The 14,678-nt window shown below is 40.1% G+C and overlaps 1 protein-coding gene across 8 annotated transcripts in view; it reads right to left on the reverse strand.

Annotated features, from left to right (window-relative positions):
* Positions 1 to 907: 907 nt before the first annotated feature.
* exd (PBX homeobox extradenticle) overlaps positions 908 to 14,678 on the reverse strand; it is a 33,620-nt gene continuing 19,849 nt past the window's right edge. Inside the window, exons 4-9 of one of the 8 annotated variants that reach the window (XR_013065211.1) lie at positions 12,592 to 12,782; positions 12,362 to 12,497; positions 12,076 to 12,172; positions 10,517 to 10,704; positions 6,918 to 7,000; positions 908 to 2,875 (exon numbers count right to left, since the gene is read on the reverse strand). Coding sequence is in view for 6 of the 8 variants with exons in the window: in XM_034326368.2 (XP_034182259.1) it covers positions 5,138 to 5,272; positions 10,517 to 10,704; positions 12,076 to 12,172; positions 12,362 to 12,497; positions 12,592 to 12,782 (747 nt within the window). In the remaining 2 variants the exon portion in view is untranslated. Of the gene's footprint in view, positions 2,876 to 3,119; positions 6,690 to 6,751; positions 7,001 to 10,516; positions 10,705 to 12,075; positions 12,173 to 12,361; positions 12,498 to 12,591; positions 12,783 to 14,678 lie in introns of those variants that run through there. The other 7 variants (XR_004581643.2, XM_034326372.2, XM_034326368.2 and 4 more) reach the window with 7 other exon arrangements.

Consider the following 14,678-nt stretch of genomic DNA (forward strand, 5'->3'; position numbering starts at 1 on the left):
TTTTGAAACCAACGGTTTTGAACTAGTTCGTTCTTATATTTCACTTATCGGTATTACCTACCGGTATTACCTACAGCAAATTAAACAAACGCAGAAAATGGAGCGTAGAAAAATCGAACGAGGTGCGGTAAGAGAGGGACTGGTAAAACAGGCACGATTGTCATACCGGCTGTGTTCTGTACATGCAGCCCTAACTGTGCCTGGGGATGTCTGGGACCCCAAAATGCTGACTCGAGTTTAAATTTCTCGTTTTGCAACATTGTTGCACGTACAGAATGCAGGAATGTAAAAGATGTAGAGATGTAATATGGTAAATCAAATAAACCCAAAAAGGAATCCACGTAGATCCGCACCTATAAGCCTGAGAAGGTCGCATTCCGTTCTAGATTTTAGGTGGAACTTCTCATATTGAGAAGTGATTACTGTTTTAATTAAACGATGTAGAAATAAGGTATTAAACATGAATAACGTAAAACAGTTGTATAAATAGAACCCACATTATTTTTGAGCGTTTTATTAAGTTTACCATGATTTTAATCGATACAATGAGTTCTGTGGTATACTGTCGTATACATCGAAACGTGGCTTCAACTTTCTTTCCATTTCTATTAATTATACAAAACTTTTCGCTATATATTACACCTCTGAACAATTAGAAATCATGTCCGAAGAATATCGAAATAACATCTCAATATGTTTGAACTTTCTTTAACACGTTACATATAAAAGATCAAAGTTCTTAAAAGAAAAGAGCAAGTGCCTTCATGAAGGTAGAGGAAAGTAAGGTGAAATCTCGTTTGATGTTGTGAAACATAAATGCAGTATTAAATCAGCGTCGACTTACGCCTCGAGTAAATTTCATGGATGATCTTCGATTAACTCGAAACGAAACTGGATGATTTTAGAGAAAAGGATCGAGCGGAGGGGGTTTTGCAAGGAATATGAATATATAATATTTTATATCGTGTATCCATAAATGTTAAACGTTATTTCTTATTCTTTTTTTTTTTCTTTCATCTTATCAGCCGTCGTATTCTCGACTCGTTTTCATTTCTTTTATTAAATGTTACGTAGAGCTTTATAAGGGACGCCTAAAGCCGCTCTCACACTGAACCTTAGGCGTTTTTTTTGTCGTATACTAGCTGTGCCAAATGCACTTGTACTGGTCGCATGGTTGGCGAAAAAATTGGCTGAAGATTGAATTTTGAGACACAAATTTTCCAAAGTTTATCCACTCGATGGGAACAAAGGAAATCGTTTTGAAATTTGGTTCGACGATCGTTATTTTGCTAATTAATTAAATCATAAAACGTGACACATTTAGTACGGTAGAAAATTGATAATTAAAAGATTAATATTTAATTCTCAATGGTCGATCTTCAGCCCGTAATTCCACCCGCGACATATTATTTAACAACAGAATATTAACCACCTAATCGTCTTGGAGGATACTCGTATAATTCTCACCTTCGCCTCGCTTTCGTTTATACAATAAATGGATATCTTTTTTTTTTTTCGTTTTCACTTCCTCCCCTACGTGCTAAGTAATAAATCGTCGAGCCGCAAAATTCGTCACGAGCAAAAATCGTCGACAATCAATTGGTATTAATAAATCGATAGAAATCATCTAAGATTGATGCTTATCATCGATTCTTGTTCGTTCAGCTTAAAAAACATACGTCCAACAAACGGGCGCGATAATAAATTTTAATAATCCATAAAGTATCAATAAAATCGCTGTTCATGTGATCGTTAATAATACAATTGCAATTGCGATAACCGCAAATATTAATATCAATAATAATAATAACAGAGATAGTAATAGCGGTAGTAATAATATTTAGCGACCATAATAGTAATAATAAAATAAATTTCGTTTTACTAATTAGCATCGTCGTTACAATGATGTACTTCTTAGCCATTACACTTTTTTTTTGCCTATGTACTATTCTCTTCTTTTTATATACTTCTATACGTATAGCTACAATATATCATATTTTCATGTTGAAAAATCGTATACATTAGTGTTGTGTCGCAGGACCATTGCTTCGTTACTATTCCGTTTTCCGTTCGTTCCATTACTCGTTTATCGTTTCTTTCTTGTTTATTTTTTTTTCCATTTTAATTCTTACTGTCTTTTCGTTTCGATGGGTCGCTCTGAGAGGGAAAGAGGGTGTCGATGCATAGAAGCGTTCACGCTTGATTATCGAACAACGTCGAATTAAAAGAGAGAAAGAGAAGATCGAGATTGATAAGAAGAAAGGAAGTTGTTTCTTTCATTTTCCACGGACAAAAACAACTGCCCTTCCGTTCAACCCCTTGCCTTATTTATGATCTTTTTATCTCAAACTGTCTCTGTTAAATTTATGATTAGAGTTATGAATGATAATTAAACATTTTTCTTTGCCTAGGAATTGAACTATTATCAATTAGAATTTGGAAAAATGAAGCACGTGTGCGGTTGTGTAAGGCAAGAGGTAGTTTGGCGCAATATGGCAGTCGATCGTTGACGCTCAATCGGCAAGTCAGATATCTTCAACAAATTGATAGAGTAAAAATCCTTCGTAATTTGTTTGTCGATTATCTTTGCGCGTCGTTTGAGAACACGTGAACGCTTCTTCGCCGGATGAACGTATTACATAACATTAATAGCTTAATATCGATTTATAAGTTCGTATTACCCGCCGTTTTTAGGGGCGAGCCTCGGATCACAGATAGTGAGGTGATCGGATCGCGCGAGAGCATTCTGTTCACGGATACATCGTCATTCTTACATTATACATTTAATTGCATTTTTCCTACAAATCCTATTATTCGTTCTCGTTTTGCATTTCTTCGTTTAGCGATTCCTCTAAGTATTTCAAGGCGACAGCTCCTGAAAGCAAACAGTACCGGCCGTGTACGCAAACGTGATATCAGGATAGTCGCGCGTAAAAAAGACAATTTTTCTTTCTAGTTAACTTCAAATTTTTCTAAATTTTTCAAGAAAATCAAACATCTAAGTCTTTTACTTTTTTTTTTCATTATCTTTAGGAAATATCTTTTCTTGCCGACTATTCTCATGCACGCGTACGGTCGAAAACTTGGTCGCAACACGATCCTTACGTTCCTCTGCTCGGTTCTATATATTTTTTTTTTTTTTTTTTTTGCTAGCAAGTTATCATCGTGATGCTGGTATATACGAAAGTGATACAGAGATATACGAAAGTACAGAATATAGAGATCTTTATACACATGTATATAACGTATACACAATACATATGTACCTAAGTACGTACGACCAACTAAGGGTAGACAGGCGCAATCGTATACTTCCAGTGTCGAATCCAGTTGCGAATTTGAATAATTAGAATTTCTACTATGCTTAAGAAAATGACAAACTTTAATTTCTCACACAGACATTCCATGTTTTGTATACATATATGTTTGACGAACATTTTTACCGAGTATTCTGGATTCGACGCTGCGTGTGTGTCGGGTAAATGAAATCAAGAGAAACAAGAGAAAAAAAAATGGCGTAAGGAGGAAGGAATTTTAATAAGATCTCGTGCTGAAACGCTTGTTTACAAAAATGAAAGAAAAAACGACGGGGAAACGTCTTTTGACTTTCTTTCCCTTTTCTCGATTCGCTCGTGGGTACAATCATGCATACAATTTTCCAACGTAACACAAAGAATAATGATGACTACCAGGAGAGCATTTCGCAACGAGGACACCTTGATAAATGGTAGAACGAACATCTCGATATTTATTAATACAGCACAGCTGTCGTATAATTCCTTTTTTTCGTTGCAAAAAAAAATGATGGTGTCCTCGCGTCAAAAACCGAAACGAAAGAAAAGTTAGCACGCAAAAATACGTTTCTGGGAAAACGCAATCGTAGTCGCAGAAAATATCAATTTGAAGCTTAAAACTCGGAACTTAAACCATAATCGAACGAAAGGAAACATTCGAGCTTGCATTACACCATATACGGTGCTGGGATCAGATTAAAAAGAATCGCTTAAAAGCGCTAATGCTGCCTAACGATTTTTAAAAAAACAGTAAAACTTTTTTACAGAGGTACCTCATCGTCAAGATATTAAAAAATAATAAAATGTATTTAACATTTGGATCCTTCAAATCCTAACCCAGCATATAAAAATTACGCTACGCAAGTACAAGTGGAAGGATATCGTGATGTTTGCAAAATCAAGTTGAGTGTATAAAAACAAAAGTCCCGAGAAAAATTCCGGATGGGAAAGTAAAGATAAAAGTATCTGTACAAGCTAATTTCTATTTACGTGTGCACGTGGTAAGGTCCAATAATTGTTTCATTAATTTCGAGCGACTGTTTAGATCAATGGAGTTAAAAATGTACTTTTATAAATCATATATATATACCTCAAGCTTTTGGATCTTACCACGTCTCGGTTGTGTACGTGTGTATATATAGCATACGTAAACTAAAAAAAAAAAAATAAATGAACTAATTAATTGTATACGCTCTCACCCTTTCTCTCCTTAGCCAGGCGTCGGTACATCGCCGTATATTGTCTTAACAGAAGCGAACCTATGTTCATATAGAAATCCACGATTTGCCCTATCAATTACCATCCTTTCCATACACGCACTCTTTCTCTCGCTCTCCCTCTCTCTCATTCCAACCCTTTCTTTCTTCCAACCCTCTGTCGCTTTATTTTTAAATCCTCTGTGTGCAAATACACGTAACGTGGATGTCTGCGCATAGTCACTCGATAAGGCAAGATCAAAGTATCAAGATCGAAGGATGACGCGATCAAAGATGCGAATAGAAGTACTCGAAACTTTTCCAGCCGCGCGTTAGGAGAAATTTGATCATTTACTTGAATTTCACCAGATTTCTCGCATCTTTGACGCGGATATTCTTCTCTCTCGAACAAGAAAAAGAGAAAAAACGCTTCGAAATCGGAAACTAACGTTACAATTATCAACGAACGTTATTCTCCATTGGTGAATCGTGTCTCGTCGAAGGTGTGTATGTATATGTTTCTAAAGTACACTCTCCGCTTTGTATCTTTAATGAGTGATTTTGTCGCTTTCTCTCTCACTCTCTCTCTCTCTTTCTCTCGTTAGATTTCGTTATCATACTCTATTTCACTCATTGCAAACAGTAATTTTAGACACGCGGTCGTTTCTCATTTTCTCGGTCGGAATCAGAGTCCGCTGAATCGTGGAGCGGCGGAAATTCCGGTACCGCTTCGCGTTGTTGCATCCATCCCGCCGCGCCTGGCCCCCCAGCCAATGCCTTGCCCTGCGTCATTTTGTTTTTGTTTTGTTTTTGTTTGTTGTTGTCTTATTTTTTTTTTTTTGTACTATTTTCAATTGATTTTTAGCCCTCTGTTTTTATCCCCTGCGGGTGGCCATAAAATTGCGTGTCATTGGTCACTAAAGCCTCGCCCTCATTTATTAAACTGATTTTCTTTTTTCTTTTTTTATCAGCATGGATGAAAGACTTTCTTTTTCTATCTCGAATACATACAGCGAGATACGTGAGAGGAAACGATTTTATATGAAAGCGCGGGTTGTTTGAATAGATTCTGCTCGCAACAGGGTCTCGTTATTTTGAAAGAATTCATATTTTTAAGTTTTAAAAATATTGACAAGAAATATTGGATGATCGTAAAAGGGTTAATATTGTATCTACCATCAGTCTTGTTTCTCTTGTTTAATTTCACGCTGATTCCTGTTACGAGCAAGAAAGGATACGTTTGTCTACGTGATGCGACAGATTCTAATCAAGATGATCGGGACTAAAAACAGAAAACAACACAGCGGAACTAGAGAGATCCTTTTCGTTCTAAATTTGCCAAATGCAAAGAACCGGCGCCTAATGCTACTGTCTACCGCGAACAATTCAGAATCTCTGGCAAAACGAACTAAATATGAAGTTTCAATCACCCAATCTCTAACATACCTTCTTTCTCACTCTTTTATCTCTGTTCATCCAAAATACCCCAGAGCCAGTCGACCCGCAAAAGATATTGGAAAAAAAAAAAGAAAAGAAAAATTGATAACGATAAACGCACACACGTACTACTTTTGTAAACACCAGTATACACGTATAAAAACTGAAATAATTGTACATGCAATCATGCACGCCACGAAAACGTCTTTCGAACAGTATTTTCCATCGTCCCAAAGTGTGTGTACCAGAAAACGGCGTACAAATTTGTCTATGTAATATTTATACGAAATATATTGCACTATCGACAGTCGATCGATCTCCGTGAAAATGAAATAAGGCCGGAATAGATCGCGACTGCTGGCTCGATTCTACGAATCCTTTCGTCTTGAAGCTTCGAAACAGACCTGTGCTTGTTGCAACGGAGAATTATCCTAGCTCGTCTAATTTTCCTATCGAGCATCCTATGTGACACTCAAAACACTTTTCACACCTTCATTTACTCAGCGCTGCCCTCTCTAAATGGCAAGATTGATACCTCTCCAAGTGGCAAGTCGTTATCCCCGAAACACATTCTCGTCATTCCCTAATAATTTTATTTTATTAAATTCGTAACAACGGTTGCACAGTGAGCCAAGCAAGACAGTACACTGACCAGTGCCACTTAGAGAGGTAATACTGTACAGACAGGCTCGCTCGAGTCCGGTACGTCGAAGTCCAAGACGAGTCTACGATTGCGAGCTTTACTGTCCGGCATGGCGCGTCACTGTGAACACAACAGAAAGCACAAAAGGCCGAGATCAGTGTAACACGCCAGCAGCCGTAGTGTTTTTATTTATTTTTTTTTTTTTTCAATTTTCATTATTTTCCGTTTTTCTTTTCCGCCAGGTGTTGTGTGTCCTATGATTCACGTCTTTTTACCTTTCCCTTTCTCCCTGTTCTTAATTTTTTCTTATAAACTTCCTTTTACTTACTCTCCCCCGCGTTCACTCACATTTTTCAACTCGCTATATTTTGCGTGAAGTCTGATTCGATGTCTCTCTCACTCTCTGTCGCCTTCTAAGAATTTCGTTTCATCTGCGCCAAGAGAAAAACTGAAGTGAATTCCAACGAGTTACGAATCTCGACACCATCCCCGGTTCGAACCGATCATCTCGCTCGATGCGCGTCTCGATCGTCCAGTATTCACTGATTAAAACATTTATCCGCGAGAGGAAATATGAGATTTCTTTGAAATTTCAAATGGATCGAGGAGGAAACGTTTCGGCATCGAGAGAAGATGGACGGTTCGTGAAAGGAATTATCGTGTACCCGGTCGAATCGTTAGGTGATGGAGAGTAGAAGAGACCAAGGAACAGACGACCAATCAATCGCAACAGTATTATACAAGATGGCAGACCGTGCGAACTGTGCTTGTAACAATACGCGATTGTCTTAGTGCGTTTTTATCAAAATCCAAGAACCCACGTTTACCTGCCGAGTAGTGGGTAGTATAGCTTCTCTCGAAATGCAATCTCACCGCGTATCTCCAGAATAAACTTTCACCTACCATTCTGTGATCTCTCGTACACAGATCACAGCACTGAATCGATTAACGTTAAACCTGTATTTCGAGAGAAGCTGATATCTACTGAAACAGACTCTAAAAGAGAAATTTACAACGCACTGTACAGCACAATTTATTGAAAAAACAAAATTCAACCATTTTTTTATCAGTAGATATCACCCGATGACGAAAAAAAGCAGGTGCAACTATGCGACTGCATAAAAAAACAATCTCTCGGGATTTAAAATCTTTTTTTCGTTTAAAAACATTGAACCAAATATATATATATATATAAAAAAAAACACGATTGAAAATCGTGCAAGCACACGGTTAGACATTCCGCACCCCAAATTTTTGTTGCAACAAACACAGTTCTTTGCTTGGTTTGTTTTTTGTTTTGTTAGACTCGGAGCACCAACCAACAGCGATTAGAACGAGATTATACAGAGTGTTAAAAAATATCCTGAAGATCTCTACACCGCTGGATAGATCGCGAAAAATCGAAGCGAAAAGTTATGTAGCATTTTTCGATAGGATCAGTAGTTTAGCCACATTTCGTTGTTGAAAATTGAAAAATTGACCAATCAGCGGCGCGGCTCGTCAGCGGCAGAGGAGGCCACTCCCACTTGCCACTCAAGCTGCGCGCTGATTGGTCGATTTTATAATTTTCAACAACGAAATGTGGCTAAACTACTGATCCCATCGAAAAATGCTAGAGAACTTTTCGCTTCGATTTTTCGTGATCTATCCAGCGGTGTAGAATTCTTCAGGGTATTTTTTAACACCCTGTATACATATTAAAAAAAAAAGGAACAAATGGAACCACAGACAAGAAAGTAGTTAACTGGATTATGCTCGATCGAGCGAGCGCGTATTTTGTTAGGTCGATCGACGAGTAAGAAAGATCTTGGTGCTCGTATAATTGTGCGCAAGCGATCGCTATTCTTTTGTTACATATGCAATTACGGAAACGTTAGTGCCAGCTGTAGCAGCAAGAGCGTTCATCGTTGCCGGGAGATCGATTTCTTTTATTTAATCGTAAAGCATAAAACCGAGGTACTTTCATTCTACGCGTGTCCTAACATAATCCATCGTTAATAATGATTCTTTTGAAAGAGAATCGGAATATTTGCACAACCAAAATCCTGATGTGCCACGTTTGAAGAGCCTCGAAATTGTGGAGGAAACGCAAGCATTCGATTTGGACGTTTAAAAGTAACGAGAAAGCAGCGAGGAATAGCCAAGTGCCGATAGAACCGAACGAAACGAAGGTAGAAAACGAAACAGGAGCAAGGGTGATTCGAAAAGGCGGCAACCGAGAAGGTGTATGCATTTTAGTCGCTTCATTTCGAGCTGGTTCTCGCCCTCTTGGGACTGAAGAACCCGTGGCCAAGCCGGATGAACCGTGAAATTAATTTTCTTGCAAACTTCTTCTCTGCGACTCGAATGTCAGAAGAACGCGGTGCACGAGACGCGAAAATAAGAAAGCATGGCTCTTGAGACAGACTACTTTCAAGCCTGATCATTCTCCTCGTTTCATTCAAAGAATCAATACAGATTTGCAGGGAATATACCATCAGATAATGTTTGCAACAATGTATAATCGAGAACAGATGGGTTGTATCGACAACGGGGACATTTAATTCGCCAACCAATTGGGTGTATCTGCAAATTTCCGAGCTAACAAAACGGATTTCTCTTGTTTGCGCGCGAATTTAATTCAACGTCACTCTTTATTCACGTGACACAGTCGAAATTGCATGTCAGAAAGATTTGCTGGATTTCGAAGAGCCGAATACGATACGACGATACACGCGTTTCGTTCCCTTTGTTTTATGGGGAAGAGAAAAACCGCGAAAATAGAAATTAAACATAAATCGTCGATGCGTTCGATTGCATCGTTTCGTGGAACAATTTTAATTATTTGTCAAATCGAGTTTACTACGAAGACAAAATGAAAAAGAATCTACCGGAACAAGTCTAATCTTCGAAATCAAGGAAAATTATGATGATTCTACTTGTATGTACGTCGGATACAAGGAAATTCGATATCCGCTACGAGATGTTGTCCCATTGCGCTTCATCGGCCGAATAGAGGCAACTCGTTAGAACCACGGCCACACACCTACCAACTCCATTAATATGTGAGGGAGCAGAGCCCTACCTAAAAAGTGACTTAGCAACTCCAATGCATACTAAGCAACCCTTATGGTACTAGCTGCTTTGCTGGCCCCGCGTGTGCACTCTCTCTCTTCGAACTTTCTACTATCGGCTCCCTCCGAGTCCATCTTTATGGACCAGCAACAGCAGCCTATCTAACCCAATCTTACACGTTCTAAGAACACCGATCTACGTTACTCGCTCATGCGACCTCTAACTCCCGTACAAAGTGTTCAAATTGCTGACAGTATATGGAAAGACGATTTCTAACACAGTGCGATATTGGAAAGTTGACATACGGAAAGGAATACGGGTCTGCGATATATCAAAGATGAAGACAAGTGATCGTTCTCCACAACTTCCAGCTCTGCACTTAACAATGAACGTATAAACTGTATTCGTCTGTTCGTTTCCTCATTTGTGAATCTGAATCACTCCGCATAAGAGCTCGGGCTCAAATGAAATTTCACGGCATAAATCCACCACCTCCACCGTTCATTCTCCATCTCGCTTCTCGACTTCCTCTCATTTCAATCTCTCATTCTCTCTCCGCCATCCAAACATCCTTTTTCACGATATGTGTGAATATGCGGTGAGATGCGCATGCGTTTATGAAGATGCAATGGCACGATTTGACGAATGAATGGAAATCGAAGATGGTAGACTAGAGGGTTGCCTCAAGGGAATCGAGACACCATGGTGATATATCCTTCGTTCCATTCATTCGAATCAAAGAAAGTCCTTCGGAAGCGTCATCAAAGGTTACTTGGTATATAAACAGCACATGCTCGGGTGAATGCAAGAAGAAGGCGTCGAAGAAAGCGAGGCAAATGATCGCTGACTACGGGGAAATCGATTCACGGGGAAAGAGAAGGTTTGACATTTACCTGGTGCATCGGGTCGTAACCCATCGAGCCGTCGTTGTACGGTTGCGAGCCATAATCGCTACCGTTTATACCCATCCCGTATCCGGCCATGTCTTGCGGCCCACCAGGAGGCGCTGGCGACATCATCGGCGTCGGTGTGCCCTGGCTGGCACCACCCATACTGTACGGCGATGCTCCTGCAAAAGCTGCTGTAGAAACAATCGCGGTGCATACAAAATTCGAGGGTGCGTCTTTAAAGTTCTTACGCCTCACCGACACGTTTTTCTTTAACTTAAAGCGTTTGAGCTCGTTTCTAATTGCCTTCCGTTTAATCAGTGGGAGACTCTGAATTGCAGAGTTGAAACGTTTTTACTATAGGTACAGCCGCGTAAATAGATGATACCTTTGATACTCGTCAGGCTCACTTTAGCAGAAAAGCACCAGTGAATCAGACGAGCAATCTATGCACGCGGCTGTACAAATCGTAAGAAGAAATTTTAATAAATTTCAATAAACGCCACTGATTACCTAGATTGACAAATATATCGTTAAATTGTGTCTGATGTTCGACAAGAATTACTAATCCATATACGGATGAAAGCGAATGATTTCTAACTTGACATTAAACGGAATCAGTAGTTTCAAGGATGGCAAAGTAGCCTGGAAATTAGTTCTCACGTAGCTCGAGCAATTTTTATTCCGAAACGCGAAAACATTTGCACCATCGTCCAAAGGGAAGCAGTATCGTTGGAATTCCGTTTCTTTAATTACGAGAGCAGCCAGGACAAGTGGCTGAGAAAAGACAAACAAACGAAGGGCGTCGAAAGAAACTCGAGAACGGCTCTCTCCTATTCTCTTCTCGTCTTTCCTTTACCCTTTTTTTTTCTCCGTATAATTGGTAAGTTAAAAATATCTCGCCTCGCTGTCTGAAATAAAGTGACGCCTCGGTAGTTAAGGGCAGTATGCGTAATTGCGACCAGGCAACTCTTGCGAATGCGAAAAATTTCACGGAGGAAACGGACAGAATTTTTCTTCTAATTTTCGCGAGAACGCGATAAGGTAAACACTCTTAAAGAAACGAAAACAGACGAACACACTGTCGTTCGTCTTGTTTTACATTAGCGCACTCAGAAGATTGTTTAAATAAACCATCGCGAGTCCAATTTACAAACTACCAGCAATTTTCAACACACGTAAAGGAGAAACAGAAATTTCCAATCGATAATTTCGTTTCCTTTTGAAAGATTTATTGGTCAGACGCAATAACGCTGGCACAGCCAGCTCGAACAATGAGCAGTAACTCAATCACCCAATGATTTATATTAATGAGAAACGGCTAGACTCTGCAATTTCGTCTTTGGTCTAATTTCAAGTATGTTGCAGCAATTATTTCATGACGAAATAGCCGTAAAAGTTAAAAGATAAAAAAAGATCAAGTCTTTCATCCGTTGGAATTTAATTAAGAAATTTATTAATTTTTTTTTTTTAAACTTTAAAACGTGTGTTCTTAATTCGATCAAGTTATCGAAACGAACTCTTCAAGGAACACCCGTCGTTCGTTTGCGAAGGACGGAACTTACCAGCTGCCTTTTTGGCTGCGTACAAGTTCGCCTCCTCCTGTGCTTTACCTATGTTTTTCTTGTAGCGTATCCTCTTGTTGCCGAACCAATTGGAAACCTGCAAAGAAGCACAACAAACGACCGTGCCGTATCACTGACGATTCGTCATCTTTCAACTAACCGATCTATTAGCGAAACAATGAAATCAAAATCACGATTCTGCTGACGTACTCGTGAATTTTATTACACGGTGAAAAGGATTAATTCCGGCTAGAAACGACGTAATGATAATTTCACTCTGACTTACCTGACTCACGGTGATTCCGCATTTTCGCGCGAGCTCTTCCTTGGCCTCTTCGCTCGGATAAGGATTACTGAGGTGCGAATAAAAGTACTCGTTCAGGATTTCGGAGGCTTGTTTGCTGAAGTTTCGTCTTTTACGCCTGGAACAGAAAAAGAAAACATTTCCCTCCTTTCGCGTCGAACAACTCGCTCTACTCTCCCTCTGTCTCTGCCTTATCTTGAAAGAATACGCACCTCGCGTCAAGGAATCGACTCCTAAGAATCATCACGGCCTCGCAGGTGGATTGCTTCAATTGCATCTGAATGCTCGAGAACTTTTTGTGAATTATCTGAACCATCCTCTCGATCTCCTTCGGTGTAATCGGCCTGGTACGACTTTGTTCCCTTAGTAAATTCATCACGTGGGTGGTGAATTCGTTGCACGCCTGAAAACAAAGCGTTAATTATGAAGACAGGATGAAACGAAACACGTTTTTTACACAAACTTTCATCGCGAATCAATAAACCTGCCGCGTGATAGCAATTTATTCTAAAAAAATGAAGCTTCATCCTTAATGGATTAAAATTTCTGTACACGTTGAAAACTCGTCGATCGTTCGACGCCTCGGAGAAGCAAGAACGAAACCGCGAAAGGAAAAGGGGACAGGAAACGAGAAAAAAGGAAAGAGAAAGATGGTGGAGATAGAAAGGCAGAGCAGAGAGGGAGAAGAAAGAGGCGTACGTATAATGCATTATTCCTGGTGGCTGCTCGGTTTAAGGGAAAAAGGACTTTGCTCGATATCAGTATTCGAGGCGAGCACGCTACCTTCCGGAGGGAGCGAAGAAAGGGACAACCCAAGTGTATGGGAGAGAAAGGAATATGGCAAAGGGTGTGTGAGAGAGAGAGATAGGAGAAGCGACGGGGACCGGGTGAGGGTGGATTTTCCTGAGGGAAGGTGGTAGAAGGAAGAGGTCGGACAGGGTGGCTCGCAATTTCGAAATGGATTCCACTCTGCCGTCGTGCCCACCCACTACCCTTCTTCTATCCAACCTCCCGTTTCTCTTCTTCTTCTACTTCTTCTTCCTTTCTCTTCTATTACTCTCTTTGCACGAAAAGCATAGCTGACTGGCTAGGGTGGATCAGCTTCTCGATAGAAGGAGAGGAGAGTGCTCGGGACGATCTCGAGTAGGTGGATTGGATGGAAAACCCATCGAGAATTATGCCTCTCTCTGAGTTGCTGTTTTCTCCAATTTCAAAATTATCGCGAGAACAAATATGATACGTTATTTTGATATTTCTACGATCGGTCTGTGTATAATGAAACTGGAATAACAGGACTCCATCTACCTCGAAATTGAACGGACACTGTCAGAGCGAGGATGGTTAAAATCTGTAGTGAAAATCAGTCGAAATAAAGGCGAGCATGCATCGGTAAAATTCATGCCAGACGATGGTTGCTGCCGGTGATCACGCGATCTCGTAAAACTCGCCGCGGTTCTATTCTCGTACTTGTCACGCCATTCTGCATAGTCAGGCAGACGTTCACCCTAATGCACTCACTCTACGGTAAGTTTGAATAGTAAATTTTGGTTATGATAAAACTTTTCCCTCGCGACGGTATCAACCGTAATAACGTTACTTTTAAGCACGGCAATACATGAACCACGAGACTCAAAACACTGTATTACCCAGCCTCGCCAAAACTGCTCGAACAGCGTCCATTGCTCGTTTAAATAATAATCGTGACAATAATAAGAACAGAATTATATTTGAAAAAGAAAAACAATTCCCGATGGTAGGATTTCAGATTTCAGAATAATTCTTTCGTAACGGAAAAGAAAAAGAGCACGGGGTTAAAACTTGTTAATGACTAGGTTTATCGATAGGGCGTCAACTACCCCCTAGGTGACTGCAGTTGCACCGACGCGTTACCACGCGAACGCATACATCTCCCCGCGTAGCAACATCCTCCATATTGTTGCGTCTACAAAGAATTCAACACGCATCCGTGTACACACCGTTGGTGCACGAAAGGCAACAGTGTGCGTATTTACTGCGGGGAAACATCAAGACCGCTGACACACGGTGAAATATGGGGTCGAAACGGGTGTGGCAATTAAAACACCCTCTCTGTCTCTGTTTCTCTCTCTCTCTCTCGACTGGTACCGCGCGCGGGAGTACGCGCAAATATACGAGGCATTGCGAGAATGACGGGCCACCAACGGTTGTTTGTAAAGTATGCAAAAGAGAGAAAATACAAGGCACTAGAAGCGTTAAAAAGAATTATGCTTTTATCGTTGATAGGTGAGCCGTGGATGAAAAGAGAGATCTCGTGAGCGTT

The sequence above is a fragment of the Osmia lignaria genome, chromosome 3 (assembly GCF_051020975.1).
Source record: "Osmia lignaria lignaria isolate PbOS001 chromosome 3, iyOsmLign1, whole genome shotgun sequence".
In the NCBI taxonomy this organism is placed as follows: Eukaryota; Metazoa; Arthropoda; class Insecta; order Hymenoptera; family Megachilidae; genus Osmia; species Osmia lignaria.